Source organism: Macrobrachium nipponense, chromosome 7 (genome assembly GCF_015104395.2).
Source record: "Macrobrachium nipponense isolate FS-2020 chromosome 7, ASM1510439v2, whole genome shotgun sequence".
NCBI lineage: Eukaryota > Metazoa > Arthropoda > Malacostraca > Decapoda > Palaemonidae > Macrobrachium > Macrobrachium nipponense.
The window spans coordinates 31368433-31395932 of record NC_061109.1 but is presented as its reverse complement, the minus strand read 5'-3'; the positions used below and the strand labels follow the sequence as shown (position 1 = coordinate 31395932).

The following is a 27500-nucleotide window of genomic DNA, read 5'->3' as shown; positions in this document are numbered from 1 at the left end:
ATATATATATATATATATATATATATATATATATATATATATAGTATATATATATATATATATATATATTATACGTGCACACGCACACGCACACGCACACATGCACATGCACACACACGCACATACAGACACGCACACACACACACACACACACATATATATATATATATATATATATATATATATATATATATATATATATATATATATATCCGGGTGTTTCGAAATTAGACGCCCCCTCCACAGAACAAAAGGAAAGTTATGAAGTTTTCTGCTATAGCCTATCTCCACGTACAATACTTTAAGTTTCTATTAAGCTATTTTTTTATTTTACATTTCTTGTATTTTCAGAATGAGTGATAGAGTTAGATATATAGCCATGGCTAACGACTTGGAGGAAATCAGATGGATTGACCGAATCCGGGCTATAACATTCATAGAGGCCAGGGATGCTGGCACATCCTTCATTTTACGTTCCTGGATAGCTAAATACATTAAAAGAGATGTTGAAAGAAACTGGAACAAAAATCCATATGACTGTCATCACAAAAAGAGTGAGAATCTTGGAAGGGCTGAGATGCTTTCTCAGGAGTCAAAAGATCTCATAGCTAAGGCAGTGGATAGACCAAAAAAGTCTTTACGTAAATTAGTGCTTGAACTAGAAAAGGGGAAAGAAAAGAAGGTATAGAGCTGTAGTATATCGTGAGTTGAAGAAATCTAGTATCAAGCCATTTCCTATTATCAGCAAGCTCAGCATCATTCAGCAACAGAGAGAAGACCGTGCATGGTCTTGCGGCTCATATCTTAAAGATTAGGATGAAGCTGACTTTCTCCATGTTGCTGCATCAGATGAATTCTTCATGTACACAGTCAGGAAGCCAAATCATAAAAATGACATCATTTGGGCTGCAAAGTTGGATGATGTCAGCGATGAAGTGCACTATGGCCAAGATGAGAAATTTCCTGAATGTTAGGGAATTTTTCTGTGTTTCTCAGCCAAACAGTTAATGTGGATCATCAAATAAAAAGGACAGTCATGGAATGGCGAATACTTCAGAGAAACTGTGCTTACTGGTGGAGTATTTCCTTTCCTCAAAGATCCTGAAAATGCGTTGTCTTTTGAAGAAGTCACATTTTTGCATGATAAGGCACCATGTTTCAAGGCTCTTCAGACACAGGAGCTGCTTCAAAACAGTGGTATCGTTTTTTTCTCGTCAAGTGAATTTCCAGGTAGCTCCCCTGATCTTAATGTGTGTGAAAACATTGGTAGTATCTTAAGGGATCATATGGTATACCAAGCCTCAATGACCTGCGAAGAGATATGACCGAAATGCTCAGGGAAATGGATTTGAGTCTCAGCTTTTTTGCGATTTGCTGAAACCATGCCCCTCAGGAAGGCAGGCTTTTGTACAGGCAGATGGAGGTCACACAAAATATAGAATACTCAGAGAGAAACTTAAATAAATACCTGTTCTGAATTACTTTTATTTTTGTCCATATCAATTTTAGTATATGCTGTAGAGGGGACGCTCTAATTTCGAAACACCCTGTATATATATATATATATATATATAATATATATATATATATATATATATATATATATATATATATATATATATATATATATATATATATATATATATACGTAATACTCTAATTTAATCTATTTAGCTTTAAAGTTCAAGATTTCCAACAGGTTGAGATGTTATCTGTTCGCTCAAAAAGTCAATATTTGCTGTTTACGAATCAGTGTTCAGATTTGTATTTGTTTTTCATAAATTTTCAGCCACATCTTCTAATTTCATCCTTAACATTTCCTCTCTATGTAAATTAATTCAGGTCCTGTCCACGGTGGACAGTTAAACTTGCGGAACACTGTGTTTGCATTAATGTTATTTCATTTCGTGGCAATTTCGACAAACTCCTATTTGGATACTGCATTAGAAGCTTGTATTGTCTCAGAAACTATCATAGCAAAGCCCGTTAAGGCCGAGAATGCGGCTTAAATTCAGTAAATGGATGATTTTCTGAGATTACGGAAACTAGAGAGCTCCGAACTCCTCTTCCAAGAATATGACGTAACCTTGTACAGCGCATCATCCGAAAGCAGATTAGAAATATTACAAGGAAATTTCATTATTAGCCGTCTGTAAAAGAAAACTATTGAGTAGGCTTTTTCTATCCTCCGCATTTTCTGTCTGCGCTTTTTCTGGCCGCCCTCAGATCTTAAAAACTACTGAGGGTAGAGAGCTGAAAGTTGGTGTTGATCATCCACCCTCCAATGATCAAACATATCACATTCCAGCCCTCTAGTGGCCTCAGTAGATTTTACTTTATTTAAGGTTAAAGTTAGCCATTACCGTGCGTCTGGCAACGTTATACGACAGGCCAACATCCAGCCGTGGCTGAAAGCTTCAAGGGCCGCGGCTCATACACCATTCAAAAACTTGGTTTGCCCAGAAGAAAATTCGGCGCTTTGTTAACTTGCATTTTTGTGAGACGAAGGCCAAAGGCTGTAGGGAATTCACATCTTTATTATTATGATTTCATACCAGAGAATTATAGTACTACTTTGTTTTTACATCACTGAAAATATTGTCTCTGAAACGTTCTTGAGCATCGGTCTTCCTACGCTTCATCGTTTAAGGGAAAAGTTTATTGCAACGCAAAACATGAATATCTTACTGTACTGAATTTTGTTTAGTGTAAAATCCTCATTTTCTTAGCCGTAATAGAATGATTCATGATGCACTCTGCGTGATTATTCTGAAGCAGTGCTTATCTTATACTGCAGCGAAGTCGAGTGCATTAAAATGTTAAATACCTGAACAGTATTGATTTGTTAATTCTTACTGGCGTCGTAACAACGATCCTGAACAGTAACTGCGAGGTCATGAATCCGAAATGAGCAAATAAGATGTTCGGAGAAACTCTGCGATGTGGGTTGACATTCATTATCTTCGAAGACTGGTCATGGAATATCGGTAAACCAGTAACATAGAGTAAGTGGTTTAAACGCGTTATGTCACAGGAAAGTGCATATATATGTACATATATATATATATATATATATGATATATATATATATATGTGTGTGTGTGTGTGTGTGTGTGTGTGTGTGGGTGTGGGCGGGTGTGTGTGTGTGTTATATATATATATATATATATATATATATATATATATATATATATATATATATATATATATATCACACACACACACACACACACACACACACACACATATATATATATATATATATATATATATATATATATATATATATCACCTTTCCTGTGATACTGTTTCGTAGTTTCTAGCATTGTGGCAGTACTGGCTCTGAATCGAGACCACTCACTCTGGCTTATACTATGTAGCCTGATATTATTGTTAGCTCCGCGAAATAGTTAATTTGGCAAATTCTGACTAGTCATGGTGGCGTCTCATTTGCCTTCTATATGTTACGATAATAGAGCTAAATTACTATGATACGAGACAGATGGCTTTGACAGCAGACTGGCTGTCTCCAGAAGTGCTGTTATTTCCTTTTATCGCTCCTGCTATTATACATATCCCTTTTTATATTTCTCCAAGGTAATTTGGTAGTTCTGACGCGTACTATGTAAATGGTATTGAACGTCTAATTTTGTCATATACGTGAGAATTGTTTTAATCATACACCATTCATTAAATATTGGAAACATCATTGTCTGTGGTATATCATATACTATTTTCTTTCTATAGTTATTATTAAGCAAAGAAACTGGAAATATTTTCTGAACTTATTTTTGTTTGAATTTCATATTCTTGCAGTTAAAGATGACCTGTTTACATAATTTTAATTCTCTCTCTCTCTCTCTCTCTCTCTCTCTCTCTCTCTCTCCTCTCTCTCTCTCTCATCATCTCATCTCTCTCTCTCTCTCTCTATATATATATATATATATATATATATATATATATGTATATAAATATATATATATATATATATATATATATATATATATATATATATATATATATATATATATATATATATATATATATATATATGTATATATATATATATATAACTAGGTATGTTGTCGTTTCTGGAAAACTTTAATTTAAGCAGGAACAGGATAGCCAGAAGACGTGGTAATATTCCAGACATTATTATTTCTTTAAAATTCAACAAGGGGACAGCCGAGCTTTCGGGAATACATTGTTTTTCCCATCATCAGGGTCACTTATCTATAAAATGATACAAAAAAAAAGAAACATTAAGAACTGTACTGATTAAGTATATCTAAAAATATTACAATACTTTAAAATACATAACACAGTAAAAAAGGAACATAAAAACTAAGTTAACTGCAAACCATAAAAGAGCAATGACAAGTTAAAAGAGATTACGTAAAATGCAGAAATATACTGGGAGCGAAAAATAAATACATGAATATTCAGAGTAAAAAAAAAAATTATAATAATGATACTGTAGTACAAAATATTGGAGAACCTACTGTTCATGTCGTAGTCAAATGACAACTGGGAGAGTTAGAAAACTGCGAATGAAATGAGCAGAAGTGGTGTGGGTAAAAGAGAGACAGAGAGAGAGAGAAGGAGGGAGAAAAACAAACAAACAAACAAACAAGCAAATTATACAATGAACAAAGGAACAGAGGTGGTTTGGTTATTGAGTGTTGGAGATTGTTGTTTAATATGGAGGGACTCTAAAAAGGGAAGTGAATGGCTGTTTTTTGTTTGTCCGAGTATTTCAAAATCTCTGTACTGTATGTGATGGTGACAGAATATGGCATGAAGTCTAATTGCACTATTTTCTTTTTTGCTTAAAGGCAAGCCTGTACGATGGCTGACACCCCTATGAGAGTCGATACGCACCTTAAGTAGGCGTTTAGAACATCCCACATAAGTCCCTTCTCTCTCTCTGTCTCTCTTTTACCCACACCACTTCTGCTCATTTCATTCGCAGTTTTCTAACTCTCCCAGTTGTCATTTGACTACGACATGAACAGTAGGTTCTCCAATATTTTGTACTACAGTATCATTATTATTATTTTTTTTTTTTACTCTGAATATTCATGTATTTATTTTTCGCTCTCAGTATATTTCTGCATTTTACGTAATCTCTTTTAACTTGTCATTGCTCTTTTATGGTTTGCAGTTAACTTAGTTTTTATGTTCCTTTTTTACTGTGTTATGTATTTTAAAGTATTTTAATGTATTTAGATATACTTAATCAGTACAGTTTTTAATGTTTCTTTTTTTTTTGTATCATTTTTATAGATAAGTGACCCTGATGATGGGAAAAACAATGTATTCCCGAATCCTCGGCTGTCCCTTGTTGAATTTTAAAAAAATAATAATGTCTGGAATATTACCACGTCTTCTGGCTATCCTGTTCCTGCTTATATATATATATATATATTATATATATATATATAGTATATATATTTGTATATATATATATATATATGTATATACGTATATACTATATATATATATTATACTATATATATATACATATATATATATATATATATATATATATATATATATATATATATATATATATATATATATATATATATATATATTTGTACTCACCTTTGAATAAAATGCAATATATAGCTATTTTCTGTGTTAATTGCTCATAATTCGAAATACGTAATGACTTCTAGTTTATATGTTAATCTCTTAATCAATTCCTTTGCTCCAGTGTGTGATACGACGGCGTGATTAGAAATGTATTTATCCGCATACTTGCTTTCTTAATAACTCATTCATTCATAGACTCGTCTTCAGTGAATTCGGTTCGCAGCCAGAAATTGGAGCATACCTTGCCTTATCTACCCTCGATTCAGGATATTAAAACTCACGGGCCATACGAACGTTTCTCTTTATTTACAAGATCATAATTAATTATACAGATATGTTTTCCTCCGCCTCATGGCAGGCGAAATATTTCCCATCTTAAATGTCTACAGAGACCTACCAATAAACAGCTAATATAAACTGTAAATATCATTCTCGACACATAATAATATAGACGGCATGAGTCTTCGAAAGTGATGTTGAGAAAGATTAGCTCTAGGCTAAGTGAGATTTCCTATGTACAGTAACTAACGTCATTATCACCCATTTGTTTAGGAATTGAAATTATTGTTTGAAACAAGGATTTGCTGGTACAGAATACCTCCCCTTATCTCTCAGCGTTAGGAGAAGAGAGAGAGAGAGAGAGAGAGAGAGAGAGAGAGAGAGAGAGAGAGAGAGAGAGAGAGAGAGAGAGAGAGAAGACACTATTTCGCGTTTTACAGAAAGTACCACAATCAGATATAATGTAAAAAGCACGAAATTATTAGCATAATTTATATACTCTCTTAAATAGATTATAACATATAAAGATAAAAGAATTATCTTGGTTTGAAGATAAAGCAAACACCAGAAATAATATTCATTATATCGTTTGTGAAGTAACATTACGATTCGATATGTGAAGAAGTAGCATACTTTAATAATATATTTTTTTATTATAAGTTGATATGCGAGATCACATTAAATATATATAATTAGGATATGGTAATGTTTTTGAAGATGCCTTTTATATATTAGTATAAAAATAGGACTTATAGGTATTGGTAATTTTTTTTTCCTAATGAATGAATAACCGCTGATATATAATGATAGAATTTTTGATAATTTTTTAGAGAAACAGGAAGTATAATGAAAGAGAGAGAGAGAGAGAGAGAGAGAGAGAGAGAGAGAGAGAGAGAGAGAGAGAGAGAGTTTACTTAACATAATTGTGCGAATGTAGTGAACTGACTTTTCTAAATATTTCTTTTCTGATGGTCATCCAATATCCCACTTTACTGTAAGTGTTTGAGGTAATGAATGAGCTGGCGCCACAATTGCTAGTACATTAAGCTTGGTTTGAATGTGAAATTTCAGGTATTGTTAGCAAATTCATTTGTTATTTTATGTGTATTCCATTTTGTCGCATTCGCCTTTAGTCATCGATGTTGGATAATGAAAGAGAAAATGAAAAAGTGTTGGATAAATTTTTGATGAATAGATTTTGCAATGCAGCCCATGCCCAGACTTAAAGAAAAAAATATCCAAATTTTTCAGTGTGTAATATTGATACACTCATTACAATTTGGTGAAGATATATACCTAACTATATGGCGCTCATTCAAATTCTTAAATACAATATTTCTTTGTACTTCGCATATTATACAACCGCCCAGCAAAGCAAACCATTGCATTATTTGCTTTTGAGGAATCGCCATAAGAATATCAGTTCAGCACACATCTCGACCTATTAATTGCAGATATGCGCTCAGATATGTATAAGGTAAACAGAGACTGAACAATCCGAAAGTATGGTAAAGCAAGTTAAAATCGTATCGTGACGAAAATGATTTCTCATTTGATGTATATTCTTAAGAGTACAAATATATCGTAAGTATAAACTATGACACGCTCCTCCAGGGTGGGGGAAAAGTGATATGAAAATAGGGAAGCATGACATTTTTTTTTTTTCATGATAAACAACATACATGTCAACACACACAACACTGAATTCACCGTGATCAGTGTAAGATCCGTTCTGGCGCCAGTCACGTGAACGACGACCTCACAGTTCCTCATCCTCATATTATTGTTTCCTTCTTCTTCTTCTTTGTGCTCTGGTGCAGACAGAGACACCATTCGCGAGACAGGATCTCGATCATGCGAGAATGAGTCTCCTTCCGATAGAGTTTTTAAGCTACTTCGATACAGTCTCAGAGCAAATACAATACTAGCATGAAAACATGAAAATGCATTTATACAGTGAATATACATTCGTATTAGAGCTTCTTTTTTTTTACGTAACTTTTAGGCAGTACTCACAGACATATACGTAGAAGATTCATGTGCATTGAATTCAACCAAAAATGACAAAGGAAAGAAAAGTTGGTTATATGAAACAAAGTAATAACTTCCTAACCAGCACACCGCTGAGAAGGTTAGTACGTTTTGTTCGTCTCAAGAGGAAGAACACACCAGCATCAACGAACGAATTCGGTTGATGACAAGGGAATAAGCGATTGTTCGCTAAACCAACTGATAAACTAATGATTTCTAGGGCTTTTCAAAATGTTACTAAATAAAGGACATAACGTGACTACCATATTTTACTTCATATGCGCACAGTATATACGGAGAAGTTTTGAATATATGCTGGCAAGAGTTAATCTAAATCGTACCATCTGGAGCTAATGATTGATCAACCACCGGGTGTTCATCGTCTTAGAGAGAACGAGACGTACGAGTATAGTACATGGAGAAAATCCCATGAAGTGACTACCAATCTCACGCCTTCACGAAAAGGAAACAAATGATAATAATAATAATAGCATCCATGAATATCATTAGTGAGATATAATTTTTTTTCAGTATTATTTTGGATATTCTACCTAAACTACCAACGGAAACTAATATATAAAAATACAAAGTGCAATATCTTTATCGTTTATACCTTAATAGCGATAAATGACCTCTGTCGGGACGCCCATTTGAGGAGAACGGCCGCCTCTGACGAAAAAGGGGCGAATAGGTTCCGCTGCGGCGCAAATAGTAAAAAATATGCGGCTATTCAACACCTATTCTATGTACAGGTTATAGAAGACTTTCTTGTGTCCACACTCCAAGTGAATTGAGGAACAGCAGTGGTCGGGAGAGAAACGCATCCAAACGTTCATCACAAGCAAACGTTTCGTTTTGTCAACTATGTCATTCATACGTAGATCTGTGCCATTACATTACTACACTCCAGCGTGAACAACCAAAATTCTTCGCATGGATTTTCTCCCGCTCCAATTTCACTTGCAAAAGTAAGTTATATTCCAAACGATGAGCGCATAATGGCTTGTTACTATTTCATAAATTCAGTATAATCCGTTTTGTCAGTAAAGTACAGTATTCCCATACACTAACCTTATTTTGATATTAAGATTTAATTTAAGTCAAATAAAGCCAATATTGACCTTCAGTATGTTACCAGCCAGACTTAGTATACCTGACTAAAAACGAATTGTTATTGAAATGTTCACAGTTATCGATGACGACTTGCAGTTATCTCAATGCCCCTTGCCATGAGCACAAGTGAAACATCCACACACACACACACACACACACACACACCTTGAACAAAGCATCGCATTTCAAGTCAGGGCAGAGGTACATGTCCCAAGGAGTGATATCTCGGTTGCAGTGATCCTGTTAATGAAATTCTGATTAAAGGAGTGTAGCCTTAAAAGGACATAATCACCTTGTCATTGGGATTTTTGAAGCTTGGACACAAGAAGCCTTAAAAATGAGTTGTGCCAAGACCCGGTGGCTACAAAACAAGCGTTATTTAACATCTTTTTTATTATTAATGACATTTATCACACGCCCTCATTCAAGACATTCAGTTCATGATATAAAAGCTGTGACTGAAATATAACATCATCTCGTGGCGTATTATTTTTCTTCGATACCCAATGGAGAACCAAAAGTATTCATATAAAAATTTTCCTGTCCCTTGTTGTTTTATTGGCATTTATAACAACACGTAACACTATGACACTATATATTAACCTATAAATATTTACAGTGATGAGTCTCCATAACAATCTTATTTATTTTTCTGGTTAACCGTAGGTTGGGTAGAAACTGGAAGAATGTATTTCAAGACATACTAACCGCGTTCTATGTAATGGCTTACCTATTGTCGAACGATCTACCAGGAAGAAAAAAAAAGTTGCTGAATGAAGAGCTATTACAAAAATTGCGTTATGCTGCTGCTCAAAATAACCTATGAATATCATCGCGTGTCCTCAACGACACTACATTAAGTGATAGAGGATATCACATCGTTACCTTATGTAAAAACAACTCACAGAAACACCAGAAAACAGACAATTAGAAATGGCACGGGCGAAATAATGGCCTCAAGCGGCCACGTTTTCTTCATGTAATGTTTATACATACACAACTACTAACGTTAGTAAATATAAAGGCCTATATCACTGGCATGACAGAAAATAGGGGTTGGTATGACGCTGGTAACCTTGGCTGAACCTTGCGTGCAAAGAGGATGTTTATCAAATAACATATGTGAAAAGACATCTATTCTGAGGAAAAAAAAATCATCTTTCAAGTTGGTTGCTGAGGGAGAAGAGAAACTTCACGTTTCTTAAGAGGCGGGAGGATGTGATCACTGCCATGTGCTCAATATGAAATGCTGAAATTTAATAAAAACCCAGTAATTTCTTAATTTTATAAGAGGTCCAGCAAGACCACCATGACTTAAGCAAACAGAGAGAGAGAGAGAGAGAGAGAGAGAGAGAGAGAGAGAGAGAGAGAGAGAAGAGAAGACTGAGGAGAAAGATAGGAAAGGAACTCTAGCTTACGTCACCATACGTGGACAGAAGGAAAGAAAGATCTTTGTCAAAAGGAGAACTTGGGAATACAAGGAAGATTGTAACAAATGTCATAGGCAATAGTTTCCAAAAATTTTAAATCTGAGAAAATGAGACTGAAGTTGGTCACTGATGCACAACAATAACGATATAACAGGAGTACGTCACCAAATGAATATTCCTTATCTATTTACAACGATTACAATTTATTTCAAAATATATCTAATATATCAAGTCCTCATTACACATTTATCAATGACGAAGAGCAAAGGAATAATTTTTTTATGAATAAGAACATTTGTGCATGTCTCACTATCGAAAGTGCTTATAAAGACATTGATGGTAGCAGTAGTAGTAGTCGTAGTAGCATCAAAGGAAGAAAAAGAAAAGCATTGTGAGAACAGTTGAGAAAAGCCTTCGAAAGAAAGACAGAGGAAAGAGAGAAACAGTGTAACTTACAAAATCTGAGTTGACTTATCGTACACGATACTGATATCGCTTCTGAAAGACAAAAAACGTCTTGGCCGAAAAATTCGTCGCTATAACATCACTGCTAAATGTAAACAAATGATTTCCTGGAGTGCAGCCGACCTCTGGAAGTGCAGCCACAACCCCAAGAAATATGCAACAATATTGTATAATCTCTACATTGGAAAATCTTTCTTTACCACGAAGGTAAGGCTCAGAGGTCGACAAAAAATGCCCTTCCCTTTCTTCTGACGTGAGAGATCTCGACCTAGGTCAGCGGCAAACAGCCGGAGTCAGTTCATGAGTCAAAATAAAAAAAATGGAGGAACAATGGCTGAACTATTATGCTTTGTTATGGTATGACCATTGTAAATACATTCTAGATAAAATAGATAAAATATTTCTTCTTCAATAGATTAGTTTCAGGAAATCTTTCCAGTCGATATTGATATGTTTGAATTACATTTATCTTCTCGAATTTTCAATTTGTCAAGAAGTCCGTCACAAGAAGTAAAAATGAGTGTCTTAACTATTGCTGCAAGAACTTAATTCGGTTTTGAATTTCAGTTCCATCCATCATGTCAAACAGTTAAACACCACTAGGGTACTGTCTCATCGAATACTTCAGTTCAAGTGTTCATTTCTCCACTTTCATTCATTTTGATAACTGATATAACTGTGCTGTTTCTGCAAGTACTTTTTTAAAGAGTTTGTAATCACTTTCTTTTACTTATATCTTGAACATCAAAATATTACGGCTAATTTCCTTTGGAATAAATTATTCAAAATTCCTTTTCCACAAAAGTAGCGAAATGTTTTTGTCTTGTCACAGAAAATTTCCATCAGGTATTGGTTCATTTCCATCTCGAGAATATTTGTCAAATGAGCACAAGTTTTCATTGACTGTGAAGTGTTAGGGGAGAGAACCGTCTTTTCAAGTTTGAGAACATTAATTAGAAACAGAAGCTGCAGACCAAGATTCTCTCTCTCTCTCTCTCTCTCTCTCTCTCTGTCGCATGATAGTCTATCATTTCAGATTTCTACCTTCTGTCGTGACGTGAAGGATGGCCAAGAAATGAATGAGGGCCACTCTTTGTAAAATGACTGATTGCTTGATGCATTTCCTTGATTTACATTCTCCGTCTCTTTCTTTCCTTCAGTAGAAAAATGTCCTCAAGGGCCACACGACCTCCTCCTCGTCTCTCCTCTAGAACTGAGCACAAAGCAAGGAGGAGGAGGATGGGTATTATCAATATCCGGGATCATAAGACTGCAGCTACCGGTGACATGGGGGGAAACTTTGGCGGGACTGGATTCTCTCTACAAATGGGTGAAGACCGGGAAGAGCAGACGGAGGCCCACCAAGCAAAGGGCTCCTATCCACTTGCTGGGAAGAGAGCGGCTACACCCACCTGTACACCAAAATAGAAGTTCTTGATTAATTAATTACTCTATCATGTGAGGGGAAAATCTAGTCATGATGATGTATATGTCGATGGGTACATTGAATTCTTGGCAGGGATTAATAGGCTCATTAAAGTGTAGTCCTTCATGATATATATGGCTATATACATCCAAACCCCAAACACACATGCACATACATATATTATATATATATATATATATATATATATATATATATATATATATATATATATATATATATATATATATATATATATATAGTATATATATATATATATATATATATATATATATATATATATATATATATATATATATATATATATATATATACATATATATATATATATATATATATATATATATATATATATATATACTATATATATATATATATATATATATATATATATATATATATATATATTATATATATATATATATATATATATACATATACGTATTTATACATAGTATGTGAGTGTGAAAGCGTATATCTACAAATATTCATTATGCTCTAGGCACTGCGTCTCACCTGTGTAGACACCTTTGCTTTCAAGGGCGGGACCTGTCTGGGGAAGTTGCCCTTCTACTGATTCCTCTGAACTTTGCCAGTATACAGCAGCGATCGTCGCTGTGCACCTGTAAAGGAAATGAAAATTATCAGAACGGTAACACTAATGTACAGTTACTAGCGTTTATTATATATATATATATATATATATATATATATATATATATAATATATATATATATATAAATATATAAATACAAAATATATACATATATATATATATATATATATATATATATGTATATATACATATATATATACATATATATATATATATATATATATATATATATATATATATATATATATATATATATATATATATGTGTGTGTGTGTGTGTGTGTGTGTGTGTGTGCGTGTGTGTTTGTTATATGTACATGTAAACAGGGAGCTTTCGACCGTTTGCAAACGGTCCTCTTCAGCCAACTGAATAAAAATGCTTGTTTTGCTTAAAACACAAATCGGAAAATATTTTGTGACAGTCCAAGGAACCATCGAACAACTTTGTCGTGAATAGAGCGGTCATGTAATGGCTGTTAATCGCATCTCTAACCCAAACATTGGGTACTTAATGGCTTTCCCTCGATCGTGACTGGGTGATTTCACATCCATCCCAGCACAGGTTGTCGAAGTGGCAGTTGTCTCAGGTCCTCTTCGGCACCGATGCTGAAGAGAACCGTTGTGCAAATGGTCGAAATCTCCCATTTTTAACCTTTTTGTATGTTTTAAAAGGGCAGTATCTTATACATTGTTATGGATTTTTACTTCTCAGTTAAATCAGCTAGTATGATTTTATATAATATATATATATATATATATATATATATATATATATATATATATGTGTGTGTGTGTGTGTGTGTGTGTGTGTGTGTATACACATACACACACACACTCATATATATATATATATATATATATATATATATATATATATATATATATATATATATATATATATATTCTTGTTAGTTAGTGCAGTTAATAAGGTGATAAACAGTATTAGGGAGTGGACATGCTTTGATATTCTAATCCACAACCTTGGGGTAGTAAATGCTAACTCAAAGGTAATAAACACCCTCTCTCTCTCTCTCGCTCTCTCTCTCTTCCTCTCAGGGCCAAGAGGAGCCAGATACATTAGACTAGTCTATTAACTGAAGTTGGCAACCCTGACCTCACTGCCTATGAAGCTCAGTAGTTCAGGACATAGGTATAATCTGCCCTTCAACAGAAAAATGCCCAATGAAAGGTTGTCCAACCCTTGATGGTAAGAAGTAATGCATAAGTGGTAGATGAATTTCTGCTTTCAGGTTAGTAGTAACCAATGTGCCGCACTTGAGTGATGCTAGTGAATAAGACACCAGTTGGCTGCACCAGAGTGCTTATAGGCAGATATTTCGAAATGATCCTGCAGACCAATGAGATACAGAGGCTAGCGGCTTAGAAGGTTTTTGGTAAAGGACAGGTGTATAATAATCTATAATTAAATCCGAGTGGGTGTTGTTTTTCCTTCCCCGGATGACAATAGAGGAGACTTGATACAGCCACCCACCCCTTATAAAATTGTTTGCCCGCCCCGGGTGTGAGTGGGGTAGGTAAGGGAACGGGAGGGAAGGTAAGAGACATCCACTCTCCTCCCGCAAACCTTTTCGTTGGCCCGAGTGTTGGCAAGGTGTGTAGGGGATCGGGAAGGTAGGGGAGATAACAGCACCGCTCTAGCATGTGTAGCCCGCCAACAAACTCGCATATGATTGACAGTGGAAGCTGGAGCATCGGCTCTCTGTAAGTCTAAGGCAGAAGAACGGGGTGTACGGGACCTCTAATGCGCTGGTTCTAGGACTGTGATGAAAATTTCGAGTTTAGATGGAGAAAAGTAGTACTCGTCAGTGCATGATACTGAAGAATGGAAAAGAATATGAATAAAATAGATGGCTGTTAAGTAGTATGAGTGTTTCTTAGGTTGGTTTTATGAAATGACGAAGGGTAGCTGTAGTAGGTGATTTGTGTTTAAAGGTAGGTTGTATGGATGGTAATGACATTGTTTGTAGGCATGAAAATTTCGGAGTAACCAAGTGTACCGTCTCTAGGAATTGTGCGAGATGGGAAGATATATAAGCACAGGGCAGAAACTGCCTCAATATCCAGAACGAGGGAAAGAATGTTAAGAGATGAATGGCGTCCTCTCAGTAATCGAGTTGATGAAAATGCCAATCAGCCATCTTCAGCAACCAAAATATGAATGGGGCTGTCGCTATGAACATACATCTTACTTGCATTGATCCTCTGCTACCGGAAACTGGCTAACTTTGATCGTGTTAATAAATATATATTATATATATCATATATATATATATATATATAGATATATAATATATCATTATATATATATGATATACATATATATAATATATATTTGTATAATATGTATAATATATGTATATAATATATATATAATATATATATATATATATATATGTACTATATAATTATATATTTGTATATTGTATATATATATATGTATATATATATATTAATAATATATATATATGTGTGTGTGTGTGTGTGTGTGTGTGTGTGTGTGTCTGTGTTTGTGTGTTTGTTTATGTGTATTTGCTTTTTCATCAGACAATAAACATGACAACAATATTGTTAGCGAAGAATAAATGAATGTTACCGTATGTAGAACGTTTCACTAGAAAACTAATTAATTGAAGGATTCGTTTGTTTACTTATTACTCGGACAATAATTGACATTCCTTACACATTGTTTGCAACTGAATCTTCTCTTCTTCCAAGAAAGGTCACATTACACATTAATACCATGCAAGCAGATGCATTTTTAATAACCTCTTTGTCAACATGTTTTTACTGTATAATGTCAATCTTTCATCTTACCTCCTTTAGGGTTGAAGTTTTAGTACTTGTTTTCTTTATTTACTTTCTGCATATTTTATAATGTAGAATTACCTTTGCAAAATAATTTTCTTTGATCAATATACAGAAATCAGTTTCCATAAACTTGTGTTCATGCTTCCCACCGCAGGATCATTTAAATTTGAAAAACAACCACAAAAATATAAAAGAGGGTTCTGTGAAATGGGGAAAGCATTTTTTTTAAGACTCGATAGACCGTTTTGAAAACCAATAGTAATTTACCAAATTACTCTTGGTTTTTATTCATCAGGACCAATGACATGAACTTCATTTAGCTACGAGTGCAACCAAAATTTATAAACTTCATTTAGCTACGAGTGCAAACAAATTTTGTAAACTTTCTTTAGTTACAAGTGCAAACAGAATTTATAAACTTCATTTAGCTACAAAAGCAAACATCATAAACTTCATTTAACTACAAGAGCAAACAGAATTTGTAAACTTCATTTAGCTACAAGTGCAAACAAAATTTATAAACTTCATTTACCTACAAGTGCAAACAAAATTTGTAAACTTTCTATAGTTACAAGTGCAAACAGAATTTATAAACTTCATTTAGCTGCAAAAGCAAACATTAAAAACTTCATTTAACTACAGGAGCAAACAGAATTTATACACTTCATTTAGCTACAAGTGCAAACAAAATTTATAAATTTCATTTACACACAAGTGCAAATTGAATTTGCAAACTTTGTGTTGCTACAAGTGCAAACAGAATTTATACATTTCATTTAGCTACAAGAGCAAACAAAATTTATAAACGTCATGTAGCTACAAGAGCAAACAAAATTTATAAACTTCATGTAGCTACAAGTGCAAACAGAATTTATAACCTTTTGTAGCTATGAGTGCAAACAGAATTCATAAGCTTCACGTAGCTACAAGTGCAAACAGAATTTTGCTATTCCCTGGTGAGCAACTAATTTATACAGAAGCCTCAGTGATAATTACTTTAGCCTGAGTTCTCCTGAAGGAAAGTGTCGGGGCCCGACGACGAATCGCAGTCCCAATCGAGAGGTTTCTAGACCGTCGCTGTCATTGACAGGTGCATACTCCACCAAAATCCTACTGTCAGCCTGAAAAAGACAAAAGGACATTCTAGATATATAAAATGTAACATGTAATAGTTCTATGAGTATAAATTGATAAATATTAAGGGCAAAATAAAATAATAAATGACACTGGATAAGACTTCTCAATTATCAAGACAACATAATTAAGTATACAGATGAACGCTGAGAATGTGTGTGCGCGTGTGTGTGTGTGTCGAGTGAAACCTACCTGTTGGTCGTTTATGTACCACATTAAGGATGCAGCTGGTCTAGATCTGGCTGAGGTGCAGTTTACATGAACTTCGTCTCCAACATGGTACTTGGACCTTCCCCCGCTAATGGTTGGCACTTCGTCTGGTAAATCTGCCGGGAAAGAAGTCGTGACTGAGATTGTTAAATATCAAACTATAATGCAGCATAGACACTCTGAATATGAAGAACAAAAATCAGAGTATTTCGATATCATGGCAATGTTTACTTGCAATAGAAGGTTATGTGAGTTGTTCTTTTTATTCGCAGTTACACATTAGAAAATTATCTGAAAAGGTTATCAGTGGATACTCAAATGACCTGAAAGGTCAATGGACCATTTAAGAATAGTAGAAATTTTTCTTACGAATTGTGAATCATTTGAATTATTGAACTGAAATTCTAAAAAAAAATTAGAAACGTCTGACAAATAGAAAATGTGCCGAAGTTTCTTCGGCGCAATCGAGTTTTCTGTATGTGCCATGGCCCATGAAGTTTTCAGCCACAGCCCGGTGGTGGCCGGTCCTATAGCGCTACCAGATGCACGATCATTGTCAACTTTATCCTTAAATGGTATATAAAAACTGTTGAGGCTAGAGGGCTGCAATTTATTATGTTTGATGATTTTAGGGTGGATGATCAACATACCAATTTGCAGCCCTGCTGTCTCAGTACTTTTTTCAGATCTGAGGGCGGACAGGAAAAGTACGGACAAACTGACGAAGCCGCCAAGATAGTTTTCTCTATAAAGGAGAACCTGAATTCTTGATGGTGCATGCAGGGTATTGAGGAAAACAGGCTGGATCTATCTGGAAGAGCTTGATTACGAAAAAAGACGAAGCCTTAGAGCAAAACCCTTGGTTGTATCGATTACAGACTAACTAAAACAAACATATGCATCCATTTCTTATGTGGGAGCATTTCTTTATATGCATGTACATGCATCAGATATGTTAACAATTTACTTCTTTAATATTTTTTTTTTAGATTCCCTTTTGGGGGCTAGTCCTGTCAGTGCAACTCATGCGGTGCACTGTTGGCATTACTTAAGGCTCTTTGCAGAGTGCCATCCGCCCCTAGCTGCAACCACTTTCGTTCCTTTTACTGTACCTACTTACAAATCACTTTCTTTCATCTTACTTTCCATCCTCTCCTACCAATTGTTTCATAGTGCAACTGCACGCTTTCCTCCTGTTACCCTTTCAAACCTTTTACTCTCAATTTCCGTTTCAGTGCGGAATGACCTCATAGGTCCGAGTGGTTGGTCTTTTGTTTAAATTCTTGATTCAATATTGTTATGGATAACATAATAATAATAATAATAATAATAATAATAATAATAATAATAATAATAATAATAATAATAATTATTATTATTATTATTATTATTATTATTATTATTATTATTATTATTATTATTATTATTATTATTATTTACCAATCATTAACGCACACGTTCCTGTACTATATAATTATTCATAAGAATTCCTTGCCCCAGTAATGGCTCTGATGAAATCATGGTCGCCTTCCTTATCACGAATAAGAGGAAATCATTTTACATCCCAATTTAACTCTTTGTAAAACGAAAGCTGCATAAAACCAACCTGGAGTAAGATGTTTCCCTTTAGAATCGGATGAGTTACTGGCCCATAACTGTACACGAACAATAGACTTTCTGACTTCACTCCACTGTGCAAGTTCCCTTCCTTTATATTCCCCTCGAGGTAAATTCGCAGATTCAAATTGCACAGAAGGGGATTATTTTAACTTTTAGTTCCCCTCACTTCTATTCGTAGGTATTTTAATACACACACACACACACACACATATATATATATATATATATATATATATATATATATATATATATATATATATATATATATATATATATATATCATATGTCAAATCGAAGGTAGAATTTTTTATTTGATAATAATAGTAATAATAATATGATAATAATAATAATAATAATATATATATATATATATATATATAATATGATAATAATATATATATATATATATATATATATATATATATATATATATATATATATATATATATATATATACGTATAAGTCTTATCATATCACCTTATTCATATATATGCATTAAGCTACAAATGTCCTTTAATATCTAACTGGCTCTACCTCGGAATTAATATATTTTCATATATGTTAACCGTAAGGGAGTTTTTTATTTGAAAAGAAATTCGTCGGCTCATAGGCTCGAACCACATAATCAAGAAATTGTGATAGCCAAGCGGTTTAAAACACATCACTATACGTCCTGATTTCTTGGTTCAACATATATGAAAATATCTTAATTCCGAGGTAGAGCGTACTATATATATATTAAAGGACATTTGTAGCTCAAAACATATATATATATATATATATATATATATATATATATATATATATATATATATATATATATATATATATATATATGAGTTGCGTATCTCTCGATATTTCAATGGGAGGATAAGAAATATGGCCACATAATAAACGCAAATTAAAAGTATACCGCACAAATATCTGTAACATTATCATAAAGGAATAAAGTCCAGTAAATAAGTGAGGATTAGACCATATTGAGTAGAAAATATGTGTGTTTCCGTAGAAAGAAAAAAAACCTCAGATCTTCCCTACCATGATATCCTATTACGAGAATATAACTTCCAAATATAAGAGCCCTTCTTCACGGAAATTCTCTCGAACGTCCGTATTAAATGTTTCTCGTCTCCATTTCAGCGAATGAAGATTTTTGTTTCGATAGATTTGCAAGTCGCGTACAACACCATACGTCATTTAGATGGTACAGCTATATGAAGCATTAAGAGAACTACGCTTGATTAGCATTCTCATGACTGACCACCACTGGGGCAATGGTGTAAAGAGGAATGACTGAAGGAAAAGGAAATAATACAATACTGGAGAGGATAACCCAATTGTAAAGATAATTCTTTTGTTCATTCCATGTTCTACAAAATATGATCATCTATTAAGCCACCGTGCAGTCCACTATAGACATTACTTGAGGTTCTTTGCAGTGACCCTTCGGCCCCTAGCTGCAACCCCTTTCAATCCTTTTACTGAACCTTTGTTCATATTCAATATGTACAAAAATTTCTCCCGGTAGAGGCTCTGATTTTTATAATATTTCTTGTCAGTAAAGTTTTATATTGATAAAATTAAGACAGTGGTAATGAAAAACTTCCATCTTAATTCCCACCCACCCATAGCAATTTTTTCATAGTGCAACCGCGAGGTGTTCCTCCCGTTACACATTTCTAACATTTTTACTGTCTATTTCCGTTTGAGCGCTGAATAACCTCGTAGGTCCCAGTGCTTGGCCTTTTGTCCAAATTCTATATTACCTTGCAATCTTTCAAGCTACTCAGTAAACCCCAAGATACATATTAGCAATATTCCTCTGTCAAATAAGATAATCATTACTAAGAGAATCGCACAGAGATTGAAGCGTTCTCTTCTCTACCTGAACATGACAGAAATGGATTTCGAAAACGCAAGAGAAATGCTAAAGAGCGAATGAATTATTTTTTTCCCGCAAAGAACAAATGGGAAAGAGCGCCAAGGGTATTTCAAAATAGTTATTTGTCATACGACTAATCAACCGCACATGATATGCGTGGCAGTTTTGTCCGTCATTCTTTTGTTGTGTTTTCAGGTCGCCGTTCTCAAAGCTTTGATCGTCATAATGAGCTGCCACGCACTGTCCAGCGACAAAGGTAAAAAAGAAAAGAAAAAAGTATTCGGAATTGTTCGATGAAAATGTAATTACATATTTTCTAACGTTTCATAAACCACTGTGCCGGAAAAGTGTGTGTGAGAAAGATCATATGTTATAAATTGCTAATTTTGCGTTTAGAATGCTTGGTATATCTGTTTATGTTGTTGGCTGTGCTTTTCGTTTTAAAAACACTACATGGGAGTCTGACATCTTTCTGCCATTTGGGTTCTACCTTGTTTATACCATATTTTTCCTTCTTGATTTTTCATAATTCCGAAAAATTAAATGGGCAGCTCACATTTACCAAGAATCCATTCCTTTGCAATATATAGGTAATGGTGGGATTAAAACATTTCATCGGATTTCCTTATATATATATATATATATATATATATATATATATATATATATATATATGTATATATATATATATATGTAAAAAAAATATATATATATATATATATATACACACACACACACACACATACATATATATATATATATATATATATATATATATATATATATATATATATATATATATATATATATGTACACACACACACACATATATATATATATATATATATATATATATATATATATATATATACATATATATATATATATATATACATATATATATATATATATATATAATATATATATATATATATATATATATAATATATATATATATATTATATATATATATATATATAAAGTTAATGCACTCAATTTGTAGCTCCCTTTGATGAAACATAAATAAAAGTAAAGGAAATCCATATTTATGAACACCAGGAGTACTTAAGAAACAAGAGGAAAATCCTTACATGTCGTTCCTTTGCGGTAGCCGTCAGTAAGCAACTTCCTTAATAATAGAGGACAAATTCGGCCGTTACTCGCAGGCAGACAAAAGGACCGCAAAAGGAGTCATACAATTGGTTTGCCTGAAATTACATGCTGCGCAGAATTTCATTTTAACTGTCGAATATATATACAGTTTCAAACGGCTTGGTGTGTTCAGTGGGTTTACAATATATGTAGAAGCATATGCCAAATATACAGGCTCGAATTCAACTGTTTTGTAAATTGAGAGCGTCCAAGTAATATCTCCTAACTTGATCTAGTTGGAATAAAACCTGTATATTCCGTCTCGAGTATTTGCACAGTATGTCTGCGAATGTACAAATACTTTTGCATATTATATATTATATATATATATATATATATATATATATATATATATATGTATATATATAGTATATATATATATATATATATATATATATATATATTTTAGATATATATATATATATTATATATATATATATATATCATATATATACATATATAATATATATATATATATAGATATATATATATATATATATATATATAGATAGTATATATATATGTATATATATATATATATATATATATATATATATATATATATATATATAGATATATACGGATATAGATATATATATATATATATATATATATATCTATATATATATAAATATATATATATATATATATATATATATATATATATATATATATATATATATATATATATATATATATATACGTATATGCGCTGGCTGGTTAACTAATGATAAAAGGAAACCTAAAGAGATAAACGGTTTGATGAGACCTGCTCTGTTAAAACGCTCAAAAGTCTTGCAAGTAATTTTAATTTGAGTCTTGAATGAGATGAACCATTAATAATGACGAATATATAAAAACTATCTGCTGGTTGGGAAATTTCAACGCTAGGCGACTTTTTCTCTTCGTAATGATATTTCCTTTTCATTAAAGATTTTCATTGGCTCAATTTTTCATTTCATATTTTTTTTTTACCATTTCTCTAATTACCTATTACTTTTCAATTCTTCTGGTAGGTCTTGAGTGCCACTGTTTACCGGCACGCAATATTTCATTACAAGTCAAAGTCAAAGTTGTCGGTTTCAGTCCTTCCCCAGGCTATTGCCTTTCTGGCTGACGTCAGCCGGGTGACCCCATCTCCCAACCACTGGTAGACATAACCTCACGATTCGCTCCCCGACTAGGGAAGAGAACTCTAGCCTCTAGATTATGAGACCAGAACGTTACTAACTGTACTAGACAAATTTTAGTTTTGCAGCGTAATCAAAAATAAAGTCGGTGATTCTGTGTTTGATTAGAATTAATAAACAATAAGCTTATCTAATGAAATATTGCGTGCTACTTAGATAACTGAAAAATAGTTTCGTCTCAGTAATACTCAACGCTTACTTGAAGAATTGTATTCGTAATAAATATGTTTCCCGCAAAAATAAAGTCAATGGTTCTGATCTCACTAAACTTAATATGCGTGTTCATTTACATTTGTTGCATTACTAATCCATGTATTATCACGTTAAGAATCTTCATTGGATATTGGGCAACTAGAAGCAAGATTTGAGAGTAATATATGTCAGGAATGAATAATAGAAATAGAATAATAAAAAAATAAAGATATTAAAACACGTTTTTATTAAAAAACACTAAAAAGGGAAAAGTTAATTTTTTGAGAGACCTGGATTTTCCTGCAGTTAATCATGTCAACAAAAATAAAAGTATGGGCCAGACATGGAAGGAAGTGAGACAAGGAAAGAAGTATATATGTATTTTTTTTCATATCTTGTAGAATTTCCTTCCATGTTTGGCGCCCACTCTTTTATCATTCTCGACATGATTAATTGTAAGAAAATCCTGGTGTGTCACAAAATTTGTTTTTCCACTTTTTAGTGGATTTTGATAAAAGTGTTTTTCTTTATTTACGGATATTTTTTTCAATTTCGTATACTTTATGTGCCACCTAGAAGAACTGTTTCTAGACAATGTCCAGAGTTATTTCGGCATATTTTTTATAGAAGATTCGTAGATGACACGTTTTTTATTGTTTAAAGAAAAATCCCATGCTGATATGTTTTTAGAGTTAGTCAACACTTTTCATCAAAATATTAGGTTTACAATGGAAGTGGAATCAAATAATCATCTACCTTTCTTGGACATAAATATTTCACGTTTTAATGGGAGATTTTTCACAGGTATTTTTAGGAAAAAGACGTACACTGGTTTGCGTCTTCACTTTTTTAGTAACTGCTTTATAACATTTAGACTGAATTCGGCAAAGACACTTTTATTTAGAGCCTATTCCCTGTGTTCAGATTGGAATAGTTTTCATAATGAAATAGCCTTTATTAAAGTATTTTTTTAAGAATTAATGTTATCCTTCTGACCTCTTTGACAAAATTGTAAAAAAGTTTTTAAACTATATATATCAGCCCAGTTTATTGTGTCCTCAAGTTCCGAAGAAATTAATGTATTTTTCATTGTCATTTGTAAAACATGCAGCCTTTAGACGTGAACTGACAACAGCGCTAAGCACTTTGTACCCCAATGTCCATTTCAAATTTGTATTCAACAACCCTTTAACAATAGGCAGACTTTTTAAATTCAAAGACATCCTTCCGGAGTTGATGCGTTCTTTCGTTGTGTATGAGTATACTTGTCCAAAATGTAATTTTGGAAATTACGTCGGATCTACCCGACGCTTACTGAAAGTCCGCATCGATTCCCATAGAGGTGTCAGTTATCGCACTGGCTACATTTTAAAATCAAAAGAATATTCGGCCATAAGGAACCATTCAAATTCATGCAAAACTGACGTTATGTATAATAATTTCAAAATACTCTGTCAAACTGCTGATTGTCTTTCGCTCCTTCTTTTAGAATCTCTTTACATCAAGAAACTGTCTCCTACCTTAAACAACCAAACTACCTCCACACCGTTACATTTTGCTTAACTGCCTATTACTCACATTCTCTCTCTCTCTCTCTCTCTCTCTCTCTCTCTCTCTCTCTCTCTCCCTTGTTTTTGATTCCTCCAACATCGCCTTTTGACTATGCTATTTTCCATCAGTTAACAACCAAACCTCCTAATAGTAAGTCTGGCAGAATGCTGTCTTTGTTTATTTTTTCAATTTTTATTTTTCGTTTTGCTTTTGTGGATGTTGTTTATTTTTAACTAAGTTATTCAGTGTTTTAATTTACTTTTAGCTTAAAGTCACTTTGTAGTTTTTATTTTTCTTTTAGCTTAATGACAAACTATTTTGCTTATAATTATTAGGTTTAGCATACTTTTTAATATTGTAAAAATTAATTCTATTTATAGCCCTGAAGATGGGAAAGGATTCCCGAAACGTAGGTGTCAATAAAAAGAAGAAATGATCTCCAGTCTTCTCGCTGTCCTCTTCATTATTATTATTATTATTATTGTTTTTTTTTTTTTTTTTTTTTTTTTTTTTTGCTCTATCACAGTCCTCCAATTCGACTGGGTGGTATTTATAGTGTGGGGTTCCGGGTTGCATCCTGCCTCCTTAGGAGTCCATCACTCTTCTTACTATGTGTGCCGTTTCCAGGATCACACTCTTCTGCATGAGGCCCGGAGCTACTTCAGCCTCTAGTTTTTCTAGATTCCTTTTCAGGGATCTTGGGATCGTGCCTAGTGCTCCTATGATTATGGGTACGATTTCCACTGGCATATCCCATATCCTTCTTATTTCTATTTTCAGATCTTGATACTTATCCAATTTTTCCCTCTCTTTCTCTTCAACTCTGGTGTCCCGCCATGGTATTGCGACATCAATGAGTGATACTTTCTTCTTGACCTTGTCAATCAACGTCACGTCTGGTCTGTTTGCACGTATCACCCTATCCGTTCTGATACCATAGTCCCAGAGGATCTTTGCGTGATCGTTTTCTATCACTCCTTCAGGTTGGTGCTCGTACCACTTATTATTATTATTATTATTATTATTATTATTATTATTATTATTATTATTATTATTATTATTATTATTATTATTATTATTATATATATATATATATATATATATATATATATATATATATATATATATATATATATATATATATATATCTATATATCTATATATCTATATATATATATATATATATATATATATATATATATATATAAATATATATATATATATATATATATATATATATATATATATATATATATATATATACTATATATATATATATATATATATATATATATATATATATATATATATATATATATATATATATATATATATATATATATATATATATATATATATATATTACATATGATGGTTGATATTTAGCACTTAATGCATATACTGTCTTGCTGTCCTATGAAAATGATCGGAAAAGCGAGTTGACGTTACACTTTTTGAAATGGCAGACGTCAGCTTGGTTCTCCCGGAGATGAACGAAAACTGTCCTTCGTTAGGGAGACTTTAATGTTTGAGGTTATTTTGAACATTGATTGAGTTTGCTATGGAATTTTCCCCTAACAGAATATTTGTGTGAGTTGGTTCCGATGGACGGAAGCAGTGAAGGATATATTTTACCTTTAGGGAGGGAGATTAATTAATAAAACAGAAGAAAATTTGATATTCAGAAAACCTGTTTATTTTGGAGATCTCCTAGGTTATTAAATAAGTGATGAGTGACGTCACGAAACTCTTCTTCCTATGTAAGGAATATGTTGTGTGTCAGTAACGTTATTGTAAGGGGAGTGGCTTACGAGGATAATTGTACGTCATATTTCACCCTTCCTGAGGATTTTCCATAGAATTTTTTTCACTCTTTCGAATCTTACAAGTGCAAATGGGGCCTGGGGGGGGGGGGGGGGGGGGCGTGTAGCACGAAAGACCGCAAGGGAAATTGAAGATGTCGCCATTGAGAGTGAGTGGATTTTTTTTTCTTTACTAATCTGTTTTTTTTTTTTTTCAGTGTTTGGAGCCTTTCGACCATCTCTATTATGTGCCGATGTAATGAACTCCTTTGTTTCAATATTTTACTTGAGATGATTCACTCATGAGATTTATCAATATTATTATATTTCATGTGTGTTAATAAGGGTCATATCATCTTTGACAGGAACTCTGTCGGTCTCTGCGAGCCGAATAATTGTCATTATTGATAGTCGCTTATTGTGTATTACAAAATGAAGAGACTATTTTATACTATGTGACTTTTTTAATTTGTGGATCGAATATATCTGGATTCGAACAGTGATGTCTTATTTTCTGTTTCATTTGTGGATTTAATTCAGTTAACGAGGTCTTGCTTTAAAATAATCCGTTTTCTAAGTATCAAGTTCAAATGAGTGATCTTGGCTTCATTCGGTTAACTTGCTCTAGCTTTTTTTATGATAGTTAGACACTTGCTTTTTCTTTCGGAATAAAGTCTATTTTTTGTAGTTCGGAGTTTAATTCAGTGCCTATGTGAATTTTTGCTGTTGCCTCATGTGATGGTTAGTTTTTAGGTCGGCCAACGTTACCATTTTTAATGTATAAGGAGGATGTGTACCCTTGATATATGTAAATATATATATATATATATATATTATATATATATATATATATATATATATATATATATATATATATATATATATATATATATATATATGTATAAATATATTAATCCTAATCCACGTTAAAAAAAGGTAAGTGAAACAGGGACTTGGATCA

General features: G+C 32.9%; 1 protein-coding gene across 1 annotated transcript in view; it reads right to left on the bottom strand.

Moving 5' to 3' along the window:
• Positions 1-5883: 5883 nt before the first annotated feature.
• Positions 5884-27500, bottom strand: part of LOC135217311 (cell adhesion molecule 2-like) — a 282994-nt gene continuing 261377 nt past the window's right edge. The window contains exons 5-8 of the mRNA XM_064253091.1: positions 17132-17265; positions 16802-16926; positions 12877-12983; positions 5884-12328 (exon numbers count right to left, since the gene is read on the bottom strand). Of these exons, the coding sequence (XP_064109161.1) occupies positions 12237-12328; positions 12877-12983; positions 16802-16926; positions 17132-17265 (458 nt within the window). The 3' untranslated portion in view covers positions 5884-12236. The remainder of the gene's footprint in view (positions 12329-12876; positions 12984-16801; positions 16927-17131; positions 17266-27500) is intronic.